Source organism: Ambystoma mexicanum, chromosome 12, assembly GCF_040938575.1.
Source record: "Ambystoma mexicanum isolate Mex_15411 chromosome 12, UKY_AmexF1_1, whole genome shotgun sequence".
Taxonomy (NCBI): domain Eukaryota; kingdom Metazoa; phylum Chordata; class Amphibia; order Caudata; family Ambystomatidae; genus Ambystoma; species Ambystoma mexicanum.
This window is the reverse complement of record NC_090936.1, coordinates 361,760,098-361,782,996: the sequence shown is the minus strand read 5'-3', so window position 1 is coordinate 361,782,996 and position 22,899 is coordinate 361,760,098. Positions and strand designations below refer to the sequence as shown.

Sequence of the window (22,899 nt, the reverse complement as noted above, 5' to 3'; positions counted from 1 at the left end):
TGAGCAGACATTAGTTACAATTGTGTGAAAGAATGAGACTCCTGCTCAGAAGGGATAGATAAAAACAAGGACGTCAGAGGATTATTAAAAAATAGTATTTTAAATGCACCAGAGCTCAAATTTGTGGTCTTCAGTCACGTGGATGGATGGAACTGGACAAACATGATGAACCACACCTACGCAGAGGTGTAGAGCGTGCCTCTACTCGACTGAATTCTCCAGAGCAAGGAACATTTCCAAGGCCAAGTTCAATGCCTTAATTGAAGTGCAGACAACTGAGGTGAGGATAGATGATATGCTAATTGGTGAGAAGCTATGGTTATGACCAGCTCACCCGCACTTGGAAGTCCAGCCTGCGTGCTGCTAACGTGGGTGGAAAAGTACCGATAGATGTAAGAGTGCCAATCAATTATAGGGGGCCACGTAATTAAGAGCCCTATAGTTTGGTCTAACCAATGGGACGTTGTGTATTTAATGACGTTCATAGTGACTTGTTTGAAGGGTGGGCTTAGTAGTCCCACCTGACATTGAAGAGCCTATCACTTTCTAGACTGGTATGGAACATATACTTAAATGTTCCCCTTAAGCCTATCACATTTGCCGCTAGGTTTTTGTATCTTACCACGTAGGATGACGTCAGCAAATACGTAGGTTAACATCATCAATGAATGTTTTTATGAAATGCATTGAGAGACCATGCTATGAGACGTTCGTTGATGTCCGTTGTACTCCCTGTTTTAGATAATTGATATTAAAACAGTCAACTTTGCCAACTTCCTGAGTCATTTTGATTATTGATGTTTGAGTATCTTCCGCATCCCCATGCATCTCAAAGTATTGCTACATCGTTTTAAAGGGCTGTGTCGACTGTCCCGGTTCAGCCTCTAGGGAAATGTACTCTGAATTTCAACAAGGCTAACTCCACATTTCAACAGCCACATTTTAGCAAAGGTCTGAATTTAACTAGGGCCTAGGTCTGAGGACTCATGTGTGTGACTCAGGCTGAATCTAATAGATGCCAATATTGGGGGTGCACAGAACACATGCTATAAAAAATAAAGGAACAGGGTGTTATCACTTTGCACCACTATAACGTGGTTGTGGTGTGAGTTGCACTAAAATAAAAACAAACATTAAACTAACATACTAATTTCCCGTATCCATTTACCATGTAACAGATTCCCATACTAACAATCACTGCGGATCAGTTCATGCCAGTTATAAACCTGGTGCAGATTGATGGAAATGCATTGTAGTTTGAAAACGTAATAATCTAAACGTGCAGGCTTAAAACTGCGCTGTGTCTGAATGGGAACGTGACAAATCCGAAGTTTGCAATGTGGGATCCGTTCTGCCAACGACATTATATTGTTTTTTTAAAAAATTCAGAGCAGGAAAACAGCACCGAGATGTAGCTATTGCATCTGTTTCTAAGCGATCAGGATGAACATGGTCAGAACATTCTTGGATTGACTGATTGACAAAAAGGGAGGTGGTTTCGAATGACACAGGAGGCCACAGAAAGGGGCAGGCATTTCTACAGGTTATGTGGGTCAGATTTACATTCTGGGGAGGTATCAGAAAAAGGCTTAAAAAGGCTTGCAAATGGAAAGCCTGGCCTATCGCGCTCTCTCTCTCTCACTATCTCACTATCTCAGGCTTTTGAACTCTCGTACTATCTCTGCCTTCGGGTTCCTGGCTGGCAGCCGTCTCGGAAGAGTTTTGCTGATCCCGGGGTGAAGTGGACAATGGTCGCGAAGTGGACAGGCAGAAAGGCTGACATAAGACTCTGTGGGGCTCGTTTCAGGCAAAGAGGGAGCAGGACGTGGGCTCTGGCCGTTCAGAACATATTTCAAGAAGTTATCCTTGGTGAGTTCAGTTAATATGAGAAGCAAGCTAATGTGTGAATGATTGGTGATCAGATAGTGTAGAGTGGGAAAATCGTTTTTAGGTGTTGCACTGTACGGTGAAGTCTTAAACATGCATGACAATGTTTATTTTGTTTATATTCATGCAACAAAATTCAAATGTAATAGAAGTTTGGTCTCTGCCAAGACTTGTTAGAAGCTCAAGGTCAATTTGAACTGAGCGCTGGCTAGTTACCAAAATACACTGTCCAGAAGGCTAATTTATAAAAAAAAGAAAAAGGAACACTTTGAAATCAAGCAAAGTACCTTTCATTGCAGAGAAAAATAGCCACACGTGAATTGCACTTAGAAATGCTTATTGTCGATTCCTGGTTCTCTGATGCAAGGTAGAAGTGAACATTTTGCATTGTATATTAAGTCTGTATCTTGCATATTTCTAACTTCTGATAAAGAATAACTATTCAAAAGTTGCATGATCTCAGGATCTTTATTGCATGTTTAATCGATGATGGTGACACGGGCACTGGGAATAACCAATAGAGGGGTTTTACTACCACACGTGGTAACTTCACTTTACCACGTGTGATAAGACAACAACAAAACTGGTGATTGTACACTGGGTTTTAGAAGGACTATGTATATGTGTGAAAGTTCATGCGTCATTTACATGGTAAATGTGTTTTGAGATGCAAGCCAAAACGGCATAAAAATGGTATTGTAAATAAAATACTGCAGAAACATAGAGTCAACATTGGGAGTGTACTAAGTCCAGTATTTACTTGTTGTTAGTGATCCCGGTATAAGAACAATTATCAGACAGTACTCTAAAGTTGTGCTCACCACTATACCACAAAATACCACCAACCAAAATAGCGCAAAAACAAGAAATTACCTCTACAAGCAGACCTCCTCAACCAAACACATGAACCCATCATACTTGCTCATGTAGTCAGTCACACTCTCACACATTATCTCACAGAAAAGTACATGTTAGGATAGCTTTCCTTTTTGCAACTTTCCGTTCATAGATTTCTATGGGACACCCTTTCTTTTTGCTTGTTTTGAACTCTGTCCTGACTTTCTGGAGTTAAGTAAATTATTGTGCTTTACCTCCCTTGCCTGGTTTGCTAATTCTTATGGGGAAACAGACGAGTGCCTGAGACAACTGCACACCTCACCTTAAACTGAAGTGCATTTAGGATACTTTGCATCCTTATAACTTTTTATATAATGGCTTTTTGGTTACTTTGACAAAACAAGTTGGTGGCACCTGTGATATTTTTGCAATGTTCATGTTATTTTACTTGTGTTCTTTTTGCATTTACCACAAATGGCTACTAAAGGTGGCTAGAACCCTAAGATGGCCACACGGTTTTTTGTTTTTTCTTTGGCCATATTCTTCTTTAGCCTTCCTCTTGATTCCTCAAGTCAGGAAATGCCTTATATGGAGATCCCTTTCCAGGAGAAAGCTGTGGCTATCATGGAATAAGGGGTGCTGTGTGTGAGTGTCTACCATAGAAAGGGGCTGGTACTGTTTCGCCCCAATTCACATTTCTGGTGCCTTAAAGTCTATTGCTAAGCAGAAGTGGTGACAAATGGCTGTCCATGATTGGCTAGCCACTGGCTGTTTCAATGGTGCCAATCATTACCATTGGTGAGCTTGTACTCGCTCCCAGCCTGAGCCATGGATAAAGTGATAAAAGGAGGAATCCTGTGACTGTTTAGCAGATCATCATTGGAACCAAGACTTCTATGAAGAAGAGCAGCCTGCTGATGACCCAAAGCGGACCCCTGAAGCTGATAAGCATCCAATTATGTGTTATCCCAGTGAAGCCCTGTTCCTCTGACTGATCTCAAGAAGATCACTGTCAGTGCTTTGACCCATCAACCGGTGGGAACAACCATTCTCGACCCCTGTTCTAGCATCCATGCCTTGGGAGCCTTCGGAAGTGTCCCTGGATGAAATGGTGCACTGACCATCTTCATCTTTTCTCATTTGGGTCTGGATCTGATTCATGTGCACCGTGACCGACTAAATCAATAATCCCGCCACCAAAAATGACATGTGCCCACGATGGATTGCGGAACACATACAGTGATCTCTGAACGAATCAGAGTCATGGGGGGTATTTAACATACCTGTTTATATTCCCCCCCCTGTCCTCCAAAGGGTCACATGGGTGTACCGTCCTGGCACTAACTCACACTGACCTGACCTTTGGTGGTGGAACCTGGACCTAATCTAGTGTGTTGGATTGAGTGGAGTACTTACCCAAACTGTTATCTAACTTTGGAACTCTCTGATTAATCATAACCACTGGCCATGCAAATCACTATATCATCTTTACCTAATTTCCTCAACATCAGTTCAATTATGGTGGGTTTAAAAAGGCTTGTAAAAAACCTTCCACCCAAAATATGAAAGTGTAATATTCCATACATGCCAACCATCGCTGGAAGTACACCTCCAGTTAAGAGCTACATCAGCAAGGCATTGTGGGTATGCAAACAAGCTCAAAGGCAAGTGATTTGCTCCAGAATATTCCCGTTGCTTTACAGTGAAGTTACTAAACCCAAGACAGACATTTCCCAAGACTGCAGAACGCTACATACCTGGTTTCACCTTTTTTATTTAGGGTCATCAAGGTAGTATAGTCTGACAATCTTGTTGTTGGAGCATTGGGGCATTGCTAACAAACACCAGCTCCATTATGGTTGGTTTAAAAAGGTTTGAAAAAAGCCTTTCACCTGAAATGTGAAAGTGTAATATTCCATTTGAGCCAAGTCACACATGCCAACCATTGCTGGAAGTATGCCTCCAGCTCAGAGCCACATCAGTAAGGCAGTATGTGCATGCAAATGAGCTCAAATGCAAACACTTTGCTCCAGAAAATTACCTTTGTTTTACAGGACTTTAGGTTGATTAAGCTATGTAAAATATGTTAAATGCCTAATAAATAATTGTATTTTTGTATACTTACTGTCTAACTTGAATTACTGTTGTTGCTCTGTGGGGACTCATTGTAGTCCTAGACACCTCTCTCACACGCCCTTCCTGAGACTAAGCTTTGCTGCTCTGCTGCCTCACCTTGATTGGGTTTGGCTAACCTCTCAGTGCCTGACCTGTTTACCAGAATAGGATGGCCTCCCAAAATCCTCCCACATGGGCCGATTTTGGAAATCCATTTTAGCAATACCCATACATGCAAGCGTGCATACAGTCACTCCCACATGTCCACACACTCATTCAAACTCTTGCTCACAGTCACACACACATACACACACTGCATAACCTGCAAGTCTTATCCTTGGCCTCAAGCTCAGGAACCGCATCTCTCCGGTCCTGAAATCCCTCCATTGGCTACCTGTGGCTGCAAGGATAAAGTTCAAGACCCTCTGCAATGTCCACAAGTCTTTCTGGGGCTGTGGCCCTCACTAGCTTCAACTATCTCTTCCTAAATACTTTCCTTGTAGAGCCCTCTGCTCTTCTACCTCTAATTCTATGTGGGTCAGTCGCTTCTCCAAGCAGCGAATGGGGGGTAAATCTTTCTCCTCTGCAGGTGCCTCCCTCTGGAATGCCCTCCCTGCCTCTCTCTGCCTTGGAGCCGATCTCCTTAAGTTCCAGAATCTCTTCAAGACCTTCCTTTTCTCATCCTCTTTCTCGCTCCCTCTGCCCTGCTAACCTACCCTTGCTCCTTCATCCATCGTCAGATTGGCTGCTTGGTGTCCTTTGAGTCTTACAGGGCACTGGCCCCCCCCCCACCCTTCCGACCAGTCCTCCTGCACCCTCTGCCTAGTTTACCTTGCACCACCTGGCTGAGTTGCTCCATGTAGTCTCAGCCTTCCTTGCACTTACCTCACAGCCCTTGCACAATCTAAATGACACTAGGAAGATCGTTTGTCGTGTCTTCCCTTTGTACCCCATCCCCCTTTGCGCCTTGAAACACTTGTATATAGGCGCATCATAAATAACAAATCAAAATAGCCTTCAAAATATGTACACATACATTTAAACAAACAATTCATCTTCAACTTACCTGAACACTTGTAGGATTATCTTCTGCAGCTTCAATCTACTTTCCAGTCCGGGGTTGGGGTGCAGGATTCAACCTCACAAACCCCAACAGCTGGAACCATGCACCTGGGCTCGGAATCGGTGCATGGTTGCCTAGCAACCTTAAGGCTACAGCGAGTAGCACCTGCATGCCATGCACTGCTTGTTAACTCATGCATACCACCGTGGGGGGGGGGGCATGTTGGGACATGGTGGAGAGGTACATGTTGGCTCTTCTGACCCTGTGGCACCACTACTGTGCAGGCTGCGTTGCAATAAGCATGGAGGATGAGGCCTAAGGGATAGCTGCAAGGAGCATGGCCTTGGTTCACAGACCCCTGCTGAGCTCCTACCACTAGAACAGAAGTATGGAGCTGGGAGAGAGGGGAGGGACCAGATGTATCAAGTGTTGTGAATGCAGTGACAGGAGCATTCACCCAGTCAGGCATTGTCTGACGCTGACAGGTAAGGGTCAGGCAAAAACCTATTTGAGTGAATGCTCTACAGGAAGAAAAACGCAAGCTGAACTACTCTGTAGCATTGCACACATGCAAAAAATCTGTATACATAAGAATAATTTGACAAAGTTGGTAACCACAAGAAAAATACCTCACCAATGTACAAATTGTTGTGACATTGCTAAAACAGTTTCAGACCAGCACCTCAAAAGTCAAGACCCAATAAGTAGCAAGTTCACATCATGTTATGTCCACTATCCAACAGTTGTGGGAAATATAATTATTTCTTGTAACTTTTCCCTTGGGTCTTTACATTGGTATCCCTAGCAAAGTAAGTACAGTTCTGTGACTCATGAATAGTAAACAAGAATCAGAACACTAACTTGACCACTTGGTTTACACAGAATGGTTGTGTATTCTGGACCTGTCCCAAACTTGCTCAGTTCCTTCCAGACCAAATCCGATGGAGGATTATGAGTGGCATTCGCTTCTGCAGCCCACACCTGTGGAAAATATCCAGGAACACGTGTGATTATGTTATCCTGTACTGGATCACAACAAACCAATAATGGATTCACTGTATGTATGCTTCATTTATTGATGGTTGCATGCCCCTTAACACGGGCAGGATAGCTCTGTAAGTTAGGTGCTTTCCTAAAAGATGTTGTCTGCATGCAGAATGCATATTACAAACTCAGCAGAGTGACTCATCCTTCCGCGGTAAAAAAAAAAATCACCATTAATTTGGGTAGCAATACTATTTATTGTCACAGAGCGTACAAGCAGGAGGATTCTTGTATAAGCGCTATTAAAAAACCTGAAAAACAATGTGGAAGAATCTAAGATATTACCAATGTTTTTCCCCCAATGACATTTTGCCAATTTTCTTTAACCACCCTATTTACTGCAAACATGTAAATGCTAAGTTTGGGTAAGGTACATATAGGTAAAGGGGTTGAGGACTTAAGGGAGCACCGCAGGTGTCTCGCACACTTTTTGCTGTAAAAGAAAGGCAGTAAAATCCTCAAAACAAATTTGGTGAGATGATATACGGCAAAAATATTTAACAAAAAAAGAAAAAGTAGAAATCATCATAGATCCAAATATGAAGGGTCGAGCAGGAGAACAATGGAGAAAACCAGGACATATTTGTAGCTGTAACATGGCGAGCATAGTGATCATGCACACACAATCCACACAATCCACGCAATCGAAATCTCAAGTAAGATGGAAGAGCTTTTAGAAAGCTTTTGAAATGTACTTTGGCAGCTGCATTAGTCATCAAAGTACTCCCCTAAATGGAGTGATTATGGTGTGATTATTAAAACATAAAGTAACCTAGAGGTCCTAGAAATGTCTTATGCTTCTCAGATTCAGGAGAGAGATTGCTTGAGCAACACTCAAGGTGAAGAGCTACGTGAAATGAGTAACTCTTTAAACAATTTTGGATATTTCAATGAAAAGGAGGGTCCCGGGGAGCAGACAGTACGCGTTGCTGCCCGGGGAGATTTGGGTGCAACACCCGGCCAACAAGCCGCGTGGGGTAGAATCACTAGCCGCCATGAAGACGGCACCAGCCGGAAGTCTGAGAAACCAAAGTGGTCCCGGAAGAGTCAACCAACCCTGCCCAAATCAGAGATACCAAGGGGACAAACAATGCTATTGGTGTGGTTTCAAATTCGCACACCTGGGACATTGCCCAGCCTGGGGACAAATGTGCATGAGATGTGGTCGAGAAAACCACTGTTCAGGAGGAGAGGAATTCACTGACGGGCCTATAGGTCAGCGCTCACCCTCTAGAACTTGTAAGGCCAGATAGCTGCACCATGTGAGGACAGGGGGTGCAGGATTCACTTACTCCAACACAATGTGAGGACTCGGTAAGTTGGCAAAGGCAAGTCTGTTTAATGACAAGTACATCAAACAGAGAAAGAAATGGAAATCAGCAGCATTGCGATCACCTGTCTCGCTCCGACTTCCTCGAACTTCAGTCGAACAGTCATTGTTATAGGCAAAACTCATCATCACTGACGTCTAATTCTATAAAAAATCATCATGCAATATAATTGGTTAGGAAAGGTAACTTAAGTATAGGTGTTATATCTGTATATGGTAACAGAGCATGTGGATTGGTTAACTCTTATCGGGTGGGAGTCTACGCACATCCCTCTACATCACGCGTGATGGATGTCACTACAACTACGACGTCCTATTGGTTACAGTATCTATAGGACCCTAGTTTACATGGTCCATTGTGATTGGGTAACTTACACCCCTAAGCATAAATCTCCACTTTAATTAGCAGCATGCAGAATGGACACCAAGATGCCTAGTGCCCCAGGATTCACCCTGCCTCCTTTCCATCAATCAGTGTTTTAGGGCGATGTGTCAATTAGTTGGGTAAGGATGGCCTCAAAACTGTAGACTCTTATTGGGAAAAGTTATGGCATCCTCGGGTCCTGGATGACATCAGGCAGTGGTACTTCTTCGCGCCTGGCTGGTCACGTGTTAGTTCACCATGAATCTACTTCAGTTTCCAGCTTTTAGTACATTTAATTTTGTTTCAGCCTCGCCACCTGCATGGGCCCCCCTTATCTTGACCTTCATGAGGCATGCTGGTATGCTCTGAAGTTTGAGTCTTGTTAACTGACGCTCTCCTCCCTTTCTCTGGTTGACCTCGATTTCCTAGGCATGAGCCACTCTTTGTTGAGTTTCGATTCTGCTCCTTCTCTTGCTTTTGGCTGGGTTACGAAACCTGGCCTGTCAGGCCTCTGGCAGCCTGGGTACATTTCTGCTTTTACAAAATGGAGTCACACTTGTATAATGTGCCTTATTGAGGTAGATATATGGTTGGCGCTTGCCGCTCCATCCTCTACTAAGCATTGCAAGCAGTATAGTTTCTTTTGCCTCTTGCGTTCCAAGCCTATTTACACACGTTTAACAGGTCGGTTGCTTCCATCTTGTCTCGTAGCAACGTTTCCTCACGTTTTAACATTGTCTCTTCTGTGTGTCCATTACATTTATTTTTGTAGTTACTTGCACTGGCGTGCTATCTTCGATGCTTTTGTTCATTCATGAGTCTGTTCAGGCCCTTGGGTCATTTCCACTGGCCTTCCATTAGGGCTCTTTGGGTCTCTTCATGGACCGTCTGTAGGTACTCTTCGTTTCGTATCAGCGGCTGGTACGGCTGTCTGATAGGGTACCGTGCTGCCCAGGGTTGTCTGGTTATGGGTGCTTCAACAGGTATGGATCTTCTGATGTATACTGGGCAGAGTCCCAGTGCAGCTGTTTGTTGGTTCATTTGCTCCTCATGCGTCACATACCTTGGCGAGTACGCTCCTGGTACCTCAAAATGAGGGGAAGGGGTGCAGGCCATGTTTGGGACCTCCTCTACACTCCCCACTCTGGTCGGTTCATCGACCACTTCTGCAACCTCTTTTGCATTTATTTCTTTTGATTCTTCGGTGTCATGTTCATCGTCTTCAGGGTTTGTACATGATGGTTTGAAAGTGTGAGCCTTTGGATTCCATATTTTTATCACTTCTTTCAAACTCCCTGCTGTTTTCACATGTTCGTCTTTGTTCCATGTCATTATCTGGCATTGTCCACTTGGGCTACAGAAGATCCATTTTCCTTCATACCTTCTTCATGTGAACCTTGTACCTTCTGGCGCAAATTTGCTGGCCTTCACAAGGCTCTTATTTCTTCATCAGTCAGGTCTCTGGGCTTCCACCCTGGCTCGACATTAACCATGATTTTCATTCCAATGGCTTTCTTTGCAGTTTTCTGGCACTGTGTAATGATTATCTTGATAACACAGAATTCTAGCAATACCATTTCTAGTAGAGCTCCCAGAAACTTGAATATATCTGCCATCCATTGTGGGACCCACGAGAATAGGTCTCCAAACCAGCTGTCATCGTCCACTTCATCACTTTCATTGATCATCTGGTTTTTCAGGTTTGTCAACATGCTTATGGCCTCTGTTAGGGTTCCGTTTTCTTCATCAGGTGATGGTACAAATGTGCAACATGATTCTTTGTTTTTTGCACAAACACCTCCATCCATTGCAGTGACCATGTCAAGCACATATCTGTTTTGGAGGGTCATCAATCTGATTGCTCTCAGCTCCTCTTTGATCGCGTTGAATCCTTTTATAGTGGTATTGATGGTCTGCAATAACTCCCATCTGGTTATCTGCAACCATTTAGCAGTCACTCCAACTTGGATGTGAGGCAGGAGTAGTGTTGTGAATACTGTTGAGGTGAGGCTGAACAGCCTGTGTTCGTACAGAATTGCATGGAATGCCTCTTCTGATTTGGGGGAAAAGTAATTTTCCCTCTTCATCCTGGATACCAGTTCCACAGATCTTCTTCTTAGATGAGCATCTGCTTTCGGGAAACTGTCCAACTTCAGGTCATTCTTAGGGATCACTAGCGCGGGAACGTGGATGTTGACTAGTGTGCATATGCCTCCCCAGTTTTTCGGCAGCCTTATGTATGCCTTGGATCCACACGCCCAGTAATGGTCCATAATAACTGTGGTTCCTTGTGTCATTCCTGGAGCTTCAAAGATTCATCCGCAGTTTTGATTCTCTCCCATCTTCCTTGTGCCATTGTTTCTGAAGCATAGTTTCAAGCTCTCCAGTGGCACTCGCCGCAGGGGTCCCCCTCTATCTTTGACCCATGTTAGTAACTTTACTAGCTTTGGCCATAGGGGTTTGCACAGTTTTTGAGAGTTTTCTATTGCTTCTTTGCAGGCTCCAAGGACCATCCAAGCTCAGCAGATCACTACTACTTCTTCCCATCCATTTGGGGAAACCACTGTTTCCCAGATCTGCATTTGGCCTCTGTTCTTCCAGATTTGTGCCTCTTTTGCAGTTTTTCCGTGAATGTTCAGTCTCGGCGTTTGTCACCCATCGTGTCCCTGATCCTTTGACGTCAGGATTCTCGTATCGGATCACGCGATTCCTGGTGTGCGCCCTGTTTCTTGTTCTAATGTCCTGGACATAGCCATCTTTGTCTGGGTAGTCCTTTTCGGTGGCCCATATCAGTGAAGTGTCTCTTCCCATAAACTGTCCTCTGGTGTTGCATATTGCTACGTGTGACATACAGTGTGCTGTAGGGACATCAATTTCTACAGCCACGAAGATCTTGGATTTTCCCATGATGTATGGTAGGAGAGCACAGACGAAGCATTCTCCTTCCCACTGTCTTCGTCCTACTTCCTTCATGTGCTGGTACCACATGTTGTTTCCGAGATGGGCTGTGCTGTCCACATAATCATTAAGTTCATTGTTATCTTCGTGCGGGCTTCTCTTGATTCTCAGCGTTCTTCTGTAGTTTGCTATGACTATGTCTCTAAATGCGTCTGTGCTGCTTTGCCTCATTGGGTGTCTCAGTGGAGCAGGCTGCCTCGACTGCATCGCTGTGGTAAGAGAAGGTTTTGTGTTTCTCTTCCTCTCCTCTTGTAGTTTTTCATTGTGGTTCTCTGGCCGCCATTGGGTCACCATCGCTTCAACGTTTGGCTGAGTCATAGATCTGGTGCTTGTTTGCAGTGCTCGAGCTGGCGTGCTTGTCGTTATAGTCTCTGCAGTTTTATGTTCCAGCTCCTCGTGCAGTTTCTTGGCGCTGATTATGAGTCGGAATAAATAATCTGTCAGCGTTTGTGTATTCTTTGTGAGTTCCTTTGTGGCTACTTCTGTTCTTTCGAGGGATTTTGCTATGCCCTCTCTCTTGGGTTTCTCACTTGACTTCTCTTGGTCACTTCCACTATTTTCTGGAACTGATTTTGCGGCAGGCTGTCTCCCCTTCTCTGCCACCTTCGTTGGAGGTCCTGTATCCTTTGACACTTGCCCTTGTCTGTGTGCAACCTGTCTGTGGGTCCGTGCAGTGGTCAGTGCAGCGTTATCATTCATTCCATGCTGACCCTGTCTCCAGCCTTTCTCTTCATTTGTGACCTCAAATGTGTCTAAATTACTGCTAATTACATTTAATTTTAGTTCGTTACGTTTATCAGGTTTTCTTGGGACTGGAATGACTATATAGGGTCTGGGTGCTTTCGTAAGCCTCAGACGTTCATTATCTGGTGGGTGCACTGTGATTGGGACACTTCGTGCACCAATAAAGAAAGGAGTTCTGATTGTTAATGACAGAAAAACAATAATAATAACTATACATATACACATAATCGTTCGGAACGACAATTTGCAGCATTTTCTTCCAGGGAAGTGGGGGCGCCCTTCTGTTGGGGGTAAAACCAAGTTACTCTTCTGGGCCCCCATTTCGAATGAGTTCATAGTTATTTATTCCTTCTCTTGCTCTGGTCTCGTAGTTCGAGAGTTCATTACTATTAAGTGAAGAGTGCCTTCCATATGTCCCCCCTCATGTGAGTGACGACGGTAGTCTCTGGGTACTCAGTATAGTTCCTGTGCTAGACTATGGAAAAAGGTTAGACTAATGTCTTTAACACATCACACTCATTCTGCATCTCTATGATAGAAAAAATCCCAGTGCACTCCTCTAATTTGCCTTGGCCCTGAGGACATGCTGGAATCTGTTCAATGCGAAGGGCTGAACAGATGGACTTGCTGTAAATCGCACAAAAATAAAATGTCGTAAAAATAAAAACAAAAATGAAAATAAAAGTGAACATATGAAAAAATAGGAAAAAATGAGAAAAATGAAAAAAAGGAAAATAAGGTGGTGAAGTTCTTGGGTCTGCTCCTTTCGCTCGGTCTCTCGGCGACAAGTTGAAGAACAGTGTCTCTCTCCTCGATCTGCTCTACGGCAGAAAGATGACGAAAAGGATAATAAGAAAAACAGAAGAACAAATAAAAAATAAACTAGAAACAAGATGTCGTAAACCTTGTTTCTGCTCTTCTCGATCTGTCCTCGGCGATAGAATGAAGAACTGTGTCTTTGTCTCCTTGATCTGTCCCCGGCGGAAAGTCTCACTGGAATCTCCTTAGGAATTCTCGCTGGAAGTTGGACAGCTCCACTTGGAGCATTATACCGTGGAGAAGTGTGCCCATGTGTGGGGCATTGGCTGGATCTCTAAGGAAGGTGATGACGTCAACATCTGCAGGCCTCCCCACCCTTTCTGGATAGTCTGTGACTAATCTAAACAGGATGTTCTGTGCCAGCCGGGTGTCCTCGGGTGATGGGGACATTTGCCCTGTTTGGCTGTGTCCTGCTCACAAGTTTTTCTTTTGATTCGCACAGTCTTTGCACCTTCCCGTTGCGTGGATTACCACCAAATGATTTAATTTAGTCCACAGCTGACTCAGTTGAGCTAGGTTTCTTGGATTTCTGATGTAAGTGCGTTTATCAGTTGTTCTCCCGACGAGCTCTGGGAATTTCTCGATTATTTGGAAGAAAAAATTAAACGTGAGTTCATCAATGTCTATTGGTGGTGGAAGCATTTGTGGCCTCCTCGCTGTGTTCGGGTAGTTCGGCGAAGGCTTCCGTGATGACAGTCAGCAGTCGCCTGATCACTTTTTTGTTGGCTGGATCTTGAATAAAGTCTGTGACACCGGCTTCTCTCCCTATGAATGACAGATAGGATAACACCACGAGTTGGAAATAGGTGAGTACATCCCACTTGAGACTTCTGCTGGAATGTACCATAAATTCTGTGAACAAAGTCTCAATACTGGTCGCATCAGGATACTGTGTTACACTCTCAGAGAATATTTTGTTTACAGTCTATCAGAGTCTTGATTCTTTGTGCTACTTGGGCATGACGTGCTTTCAAAAGTTTGTTTTATCAATGTTGTTGTGGCTTTGGATGTGCTTCTCTTTACCCTGCAACTGGGATGTACAGAGTGTTCATTATGTCCTTATCTCCCTTTGCTTGGGGAACCTGCCCAGTTTTAGGCCACAACTTGCATTAGGGTTCTTTGTCGTGGGTTTCCTGCTCATGCATCCTTCTTCCTCGCCATGGATCTTGTCTGCACGTGCTGAGGTTCTTCCCCGTTGTCTGTGGTTTCTTCGCAGTTGGATGCAGCAGGAGGGCTCTCCTCTATATATGGTTTAATGTCATTTATGAAGATCCATGCCCTTCTCCACGGTGGAGGGGGTGCAGTCCTCTACGATGAAAGGGCCATTCACCAGGGAAGACGAGGGGTGCATGTAGACCTGTGCCAGGTCAGCTTCAGTACTTCCTGATGTGTTTTGTGCTGCACTGTCCCCTTTTTTCCATCGCTGCAGCTGGCCTGAAATGACAGAGGCGCTGGATGTCATACAGTTAAGGTACTCCTGCATCTCTGTTCCCAGAACCTCTCTTGTTGGCTGGGCATCACATCTAGCTCTATCTCGAGCGGTAAGAGGGGTCCTCATCCTTCTGCCGGTAACTATCTCGTGCAGCGTAAAATGATGGTCAGAGCCGGGTTGGTTCCGAAGTGCATACAATGCCAGTGGTAGACACACCCCCCATCTAGGGAACACTTCCCTCACTAGGAATGTGTCAGCACAGGTGTGTACAGGGACCTGCTTCTATCCATCTAGAGAATGGACACACCACCACAATTAAATACCTGTACCCGTTGCACACTTGAATCATGTTGACGTAGTCGATATGCAACTGCTGGAATGGTCCATTCGGCTGGGGGATAACTCCTCTCACTAATTTTAATGTGTGCCCAGCGGTGAACTTTTGGCAGATAATGCATTTCACCATGAAAAATGCAACACGCTCTGCTAATTCGGTGTGAACCAGTCTTCTGCGAGCATTGCAGCAAGATTTTCTTTTGACATATGGATGGGGTAGTGTAGTTGTTCTAATGCTACCTTTAGCAGGGCGACAGGCATCACTGGTTTACCAGTACTGTCTTGCCTCGACAACCCATCAGAGGGGTGTAAAGAACACCCTCGACACTTCCACAAATTTTTCTTTTCCTGAGGTGACTCTCCTTGGAGTTCCATTAGCTGAGTCTGCCCCATGTTACTATAGGCCTCAGGTGTGGCTCGCGCTACCATCATCCTCTCATGGGTATGTGCCACCTCCCAAGTCCATGATTGTTTCGGTTTTGGATGCCATGCGCTTGGATTCCGTGTCTGCTTCATGGTTTCCACGTGACACGAAATCTGCCCCCTTGCGTGTGGGCGGCGCATTTCACGACCGCTATGCCCACTGGGAGCTGTAGTGCTTTTATCAACCTGTCCAGTAAGGCTGAGTGTTGCACTGGCGTGCCGTCGGCTCAGAGGTAGCCCCTCCTTTTCCAGTGCGCTAGACCTGCATGTACTGTGGACGTCACATAGGCTGAGTCGCTGTACAAGGTTACTTCCTGGTCTGCATGATTCTCAATGGCGAGTATCAGTGCCAACAGTTCTGCAGCTTGCGCAGAATAGTGGGAGGGTATTCGCGCACTGACGAGTACTCGAAACTCTCCATTCGCTAGGTGTTTTACCATGGCTACGCCTGTATACCTTTGTCCGTCTTCTTGGTCGATTCTCGAAGACCCGTCAATAAAGATGATCTCCCCACCTGCCAGAGCATTTTCCTTTACCCTGGGGATCTCATCATAGAATTCCTCATAGTTCGCGCAGTCGTGTATAGGTTCACCCTCTGTGACTGGCTCAGCTATGAACGTTGCAGGGTTTACAGTCTTATATCACACTATTTTGATCGATGGGTTGGAGATAATCACCTCATAGGCAGATGCTCTCTGTGATGTCAGCGTGTCCTTTGGCTTCTCTAGTATGGCGAATAACAAGTGCTCGACGTACAATGTCATGGAGCACCCCATCACAATAGATGACGCCTTCTCAATGGCGAACGCGGCAGCAGCTAGATTTTGTTTGCATGGGAAGTGGCCCTTCATGACCGGATCCAGACTACCGCTGTAATATGCTAGGGGCTTGTACCCCAGCGAGGTTCGCTGCGCAAGCCCTGCCGTCATAAAATTACCAAGAGAGTGTGAGAACAGGTAGAATTACTCTGCATAATTAGGATTCCTGAGAACCGGGGCTTTACAAATTGCCCCCTTAAGTTCTGCAAACCCCTTCTCCATTGCCTCAGTCCATTCAATTTCTCCTTTTGTTGTCTGGGCTTTCTTCAAAGCCTGAAGCAGGGGCTTGGTATACAAGCTGTAGTCGAAAACCCATGCTCTAACATAATTGCACAGGCCTAAGAAGCTTTGCATTTGTTTTAATCTGAGTGGTTTAGCCGTGTTCATGATAGCTTCAGCCCTTTCTCGGGTTACCTTTTTCCCTTCGTGTGAGATTAGCTGGCCTATGTGCAGCACCTCTCGCTGACAGTATTGTAACTTTTCCTTCTCAACTTTGTATCCTTTGTCAGCCAGGATTGTCAGTAGCTGGACAGAGTCGCGCCTGCATTGTTCCTCAGTGATGCTGCAGATCAGAATGTCATCCACATACTGCAAAACAACACTGTCTACTGCAATATTGTTTAGGTCCATCTGCAGGACTCTGTTGAAAATGGATGGAGACTCACAGTACCCCTGTGGCAACCTCGTGCTTTTCAGGCGCATTTGTCTGAAAGTAAATGACGTCAGATCTTGAGAGTCATGGTGCAACGGGATTGAGAAAAACGCATTTTTCAGGTCAATCACCGTGAAATATTCTGCCTCATTTGGTATGTTGCACAGAATTGTGGATGGATTAGGGACTAGAGGGAATTCGGCTTCAACTATATCGTTTAATGCTCGTAAATCTTGGATTAAACGCCTAGACCCTCCCCTTTGATTTCTTGACAGGGTAAATAACCGTGTTGCAAGGTGATTCTGACATCACTAGGATGCCCTGCTCCATCATGGCGGAAATTGTCTTTGCGATCCCCTCATCTGCCTCTCTGGACATGAGATATTGTAGCGTTCGTGGTAAAATTGCTCCTGGTTTCAGTTTAATTTTTACTTCACCTGCCCCCTTGAGGAGGCCTATGTCATAGGGCCCTGTAGTCCATACCACGGCAGGCACTCGGGCTATGTCGTCAGCAAAGTATTCTGGACGTATCAGCGCCAACATCATTCTCTGTGGCACCTCCCGTTTGATCATTTTGACCCAAAATGTGAGACTTACTTCCACCCTCGTCTCTTCCAGGTCAGGGTGTTCTTCGAACAGATCGTCGTCGGTGACGTCAGTCACTCGATACCCTTCTTCGATGGCGATAATAGCACATCATTGTCTGCCTTCATCATCATATCCTTCTACCAATACCACTTTCCCTCGCACTGCGGCAGATTGTATTATTAAGGGAAATACTTGTCCCTCCTCTTCGTGCATAGGTATTCTTGGTCTGAATAAAAACTCATCAGGTGTCCTCATAGTTCTATCTGCGAGGCCTGGCAATCCTGCCATGAGCACACGCACCCCATATGCGAAGACTTCTGGCTCTAACGGTATAGCTCTCATGGCTATATGTCCGGAGTATGCTCTGATCATTTCGCACATGTTTAAATAATGCATTCCTGGAGTGGAGCACACTATACCGTTCTCGGTAAACGAAATTGTCATATTCAACTTAGTCATTAAGTCCCGACCCAGGATGTTTACTGGGTCTGACATGAGTATAATAAGTGTACATTCATTTTGCGCTCTTCCACAGAGACTGGGAGTACATCTGTAAAGGGAACTCTACTGTGAGCTCCCGTGAAACTCTGAGTATCTATGGCCTCGGCGAACAAGGAAAACTTGCCTTCTCGTATGCACGAGCGCGTTGCACCCGTGTCAACTAAGAGGGAATACTGTTTACCCCCTATGACGACATTCACCCTAGGTTCCCTATTAGGGTCTGGTGTCACTGATAGCATAGAACACATCAGAGTCCCCCGTGAGCTGTCCTATTTCATATATAAATTTGGCCCACTGCATACTTGTTGATTTCCCTCAGTCCCAGGGTTGACTCCCCCTCCGGAGCTAGTGCCCTGTGACATTTGCGGTGGTGCCTGCTGGGATTGTCCCTGCAGTACGTTCCCCATGTGCGGGGGTTGAACCACTTGCTGCAGGCCTGGCACCTGCTGCTGCACTGTGTGATTTTGTGCAGTGGCCTGCTGCGGGACGGCAGGCTGATTCACCATGCCTGCCCCCATCCCTTGGCTATTTTGCACATGCCTTGGCTTCTGCACACACGCGCCACATGTCCTGTTATGCCACACAGCCAACACACTGGCGGTGGTCGGGCCATCTGTCCATCTGGCATAGCTGGACAGCCCATCTGCGTGTTCTGAAAGCCATTCTGATTATTCTGAAAGCCTCCCTGGTTACCTCGAAACACTCCCCGATTACTCTGCCATCCTCTTCCTCCAAAACTTCTACCCCTCGGGTAAAATCCTGTGTTACCCTGATTGTTCTGCGATGGGTTAGTTGCTTGCTGTGTGCTTGGTTCAGCTGGGCTGGTGAGCATGGCTCCCTTGAGAGCATACTTTGAGAGTTTCTTTTGCACCAGCTTTGCCTCCTCACCCTTACGGGTTGCTTCCTTTTTCCGATTCATTTCTTGCAGTACTCTACAGCAATGTGCAATTGTCAACTGTATTTAAGCCCATGGTTTAGCCTCTATTCCTACTAATTTCTTAAGCTGTTTTTGCACTGGCTCAGGCAACCCTTGGCATAATATATGGTAGAATACTGGGATAGATTTCGTCCAAGACTCATGCGTTTCGAGCACCCATGCGTCTTGAAAATTTTGAATATAAATCAATGGATCCTCTGACTCTTTCATTTTCCGAGTCATTATAGCCCCCATATCAGAGGTTTCTGGATATAGCGCCCCTACAGCGCTTTCCACACTGCTGCTCTACAGTTATTAAATGGCGCTCCGTCATGGGAGGTGTTAGTTAGGGTTACCCTCGGATAGCCTGCCTGTTTCCATACATCATCTGCTCTTTCACCAAGTGTGGCAATTAGGAGGCCCTTAATGTCCCCTATAGCTAAGGTAACCCCCCCCCCTCATTTTCTCTAACTCATGTATCCACTTTCCAGCTCCCGATGTCAGTATTGGAAGCTTATTTTTAAGGTTCTCTCGGTCCATGTGTGGCCATGAAATATATTGTGGTCTTGCTCCCCCCTTTTCTAGCAACGGGAATTGGAATGCGCAGTCCTCCTTTTCCTTCCTTATAGTTCCTCTGTCTACCGCTGGGGTGGCATTCCCGCCTTGCCGTCTTCCTGGCAATGCCCTTAATCTGTCTGCATAGGTAGGTGCTGACGCCCCCCTCTGACCGTGAGGTGTTCCTTCTTGTCAGCCAGACTACGCGGCAGACTTCGATGTCTTACTTGTGGACCCAACAGTGTCTGACCATCGTACCCCTCGGTCCCCTGGGAGCCATTTTTCGGACCGTCTCCCGTCCTCGAGTGCCACATCCTCCGTTTCCCCACTGGAGTCAGATCCTGAATACTCCCAGTTTACACAACTCCTTGCATCTTCTTCGTTCTGCCTGATCTCCAGCCTGTCTAGGGACATTCCCCTGCTCCCACTACTTTGGGTGATATCCTCAGTGTCATATAGCTGAGTACTCTCTAAGCGCTCATCCTCCCTTCCCCTTTGGGAAATTAGCTCCAGCCCCATCTCGTCATAGATTTTATCAATCGTTTCCCTGATGCTTCTGGTGTCGAAGTGATCTTCAATATTTGTCCCGCTTGTACCTGGTACCGCATTGCTTGCAGGACAGAATTCTTCTATGTCTTCCCATTCTACTATAGGATTGGGTTTTTTAACTTCCCGCTCCAGATATTCAAGATCCCGTGCCCTCTGTCTGCACTTACGTTCTACTTCCTCGTTTATTTCCTTGCGCTTTCTTGCTTCTTCTATAGCCTTATCTACTTCCCTCATTCGTTCATTTCTACGTTCCTTTGCCCTTCTAATCTCCTCATTTTCCCGCTTTTTTACTTTCCTTTCATGCACTCTCCTTTCTTCCTCTAACTTTAACATGTTCTGCCTGTATTTTTCATAGGCTGCGTATTGTGTGCGACTGAGCGGTACTCCTTGCTCTTCGCGATATAGTTGTTCTCGCCTCAGCCTATCTTTCTTTCTTGCCCTTTCATCCCTTACTTCCATCTTTTTCTCCTTTGCGTCGCATCAGACCTCTCCCTTGGCCCCAAATCATCATTTCCCTTTCCATCCAAGTAATATCTGACCGCCCATCCATTCGTCTTTCGCGAATGCTATCTCATCAACTCTACCTTCATTTCCTTTATGTTTATTTGCCTCTTTCTCCTTATCTGGAGGTGCCCAACTCCGTGCCCAATCTTTTCCTTCATCGTCGCATCTCTCTTAGTCCCTTGAGACCACGGAGGCGATATTGTTTTCCTGTTCCTTTCCCTTATTATCATCACTACTGTACGTAGGCGACTCATATGCGGGGTTGCTATACCCCGTGGCTGCCTTAAATTCTCTTAGTGGGTAAAGCCCCTCTGTTTTACTCCCTTCAATGACTGGCTCAGGCGGGGCTGGTGGCGCGGTAGGCGTCTCACCCCCATCCATACATACATTTAGTATCCAGTCTGTGGGTGGTTCTTCCACCTTTGTTTCTTCAAACATCTTCCACAATTCTAGAACAGCAAGACGTTTCTCTACCTTCTTGCCGGTATATGTGGCGTGTAGGAAGGTCCTCATATGCTGTAAAACAGCCTTAGAAAGGCACCCATTCTGTGGCCAAGGCATGAACATTTTGTGGGCGGTACCCTTAACCCACTCTGTGCTATACTTCTTCAGCTTAGGTGCATGCTTGGGTAGTTGCATGCATAAATGCGCAAGCGGGGTAACTTCCTCCATTTTTAATTTCGTCACTAACAGTATTTATACAGTTCTTTAACCTTCCAATAGTATGAGCGAGCACCACATATGCAAGCTCCAATCCAATCTTTTCCCGCCAAAATGTATATCAACAATGTACTCAAAACCCATCAATTCAATGGCGATTCCCTCTTAGTTACAGAATCGCGTAAAACCAAAATGCATTTCAAACAATCATTAATACAATTATTTTACATTTGACATACAAGAAGACACGTATTACAGACACTTGACAGACTAGACGAACACCAGCTGGTCATACGTATACCTGCCTTCTAATCAATACCCTATCATGGGATTTAAACAAACTCCCTTGATGACGTCTTTAAACGTTACAATAGCCTAATTATCCCCCCATTGTGGGCTCTGAGTTCACGTTTCTTCTGACCACTGTATCAAAGTGTAGGAATAAGGAGAATCCTTACGTTTTTATCTCAGGTGCCCCCCTGGTAATCCTACGTTTTTATCACAGGTGCCCCCCTGGTAATCCTTACGTTTTTATCTCAGGTGTCCCCCCGGTACCCCATTGTTTTTCTCTCGGGTGTCTCCCGGTATCCACTCTTTATCTCGTATGCTGGAGTCATTACCCCCTATATATATATATACAGTCTTCTCTACTTCTGACTATTTAATTTTTTCTCTGCCACCCACTGTTACCTTTCCCTTACTGGCTCTAATGCCTACATGACATTTGCCAAAGTAACGAGTTTGTTGTTTCACTCACCGATCGCATCTTTTCCTCTCTGGAACTTCGGGATCACCGCCCATTCCTCTTCCACCTTTTAAGGTTTTTTCATCCTATTGGCTGCCCGTGGGAATGAGAAGGGTTATGCTTAGAAAGGCGGGTTCCTTCAGACCCACTGCAGATTTTTTATGGACTTACTCTATCATTGTCCACGGGGAGCTTCTCAGTGTACTGAGCCGGAATGGCGAAAGGACTCGTGATATTGGCAAAGCCCGGAGTTACTTTGTGCCGTCGGTCTAAGGTGTCTTAGTATTATATAATCAATAATTAATGGCCGAAACCATCCTCATGCTACCAAGTGTTCAGGAGGAGAGAAATTCACTGACGGGCCCACAGGTCAGCGCTCATCCTCTAGAACTTGTAAGACAAGATAGCTGCACCATGTGAGGACAGGGGGTGCAGGATTCACTTACTCCAACACGACTCAATAATGAGGACTCAGTAAGTTGGCGAAGCTAAGTCCGTTTAATGACAAGTACATCAAACAGAGAAACAAATGGAAATCAGGAGCAGGAGAACAATGGAGAAAACCAGGACATATTCGTAGCTGTAACATGGCGAGCATAGTGATCATGCACACACAATCCACACAATCCACGCAATCGAAATCTCGAGTAAGATGGAAGAGCTTTTAGAAAGCTTTTGAAATGTACTTTGGTAGCTGCATTAGTCATCAAAGTATTTCCGTAAATGGACTGATTATGGTGTGATTATTAAAAAATAAAGTAAGCTAGAGGTCCTAGAAATGTCTTATGCTTCTCAGATTCAGGAGAGAGATTGCTTGAGCAACACTCAAGATGAAAATCTACAGGAAATGAGTAACTCTTTAAACAATTTTGGATATTTCAATGAAAAGGAGGGTCCCCGGGAGCAGACAGTATGCGTTGCTGCCCGGGGAGATTTGGGTGCAACACCCGGCCAGCAAGCCACGCGGAGGTAGAATCACTAGCCGCCATGAAGACGGCACCACCCGGAAGTGTGAGGAACCAATGTGGTCTCGGAAGAGTCAACCAACCCTGCCCAAAT

General features: G+C 45.3%; 1 protein-coding gene across 2 annotated transcripts in view; it reads right to left on the bottom strand.

Annotated features, from left to right (window-relative positions):
• The window catches only part of LMNTD1 (lamin tail domain containing 1), a 2,112,860-nt gene that overhangs the window by 351,211 nt on the left and 1,738,750 nt on the right, over window positions 1-22,899 (bottom strand). For both annotated transcript variants that reach the window (XM_069628478.1, XM_069628479.1), the window contains exon 13: window positions 6,764-6,883. In XM_069628478.1, the coding sequence (XP_069484579.1) occupies window positions 6,764-6,883 (120 nt within the window). The remainder of the gene's footprint in view (window positions 1-6,763; window positions 6,884-22,899) is intronic.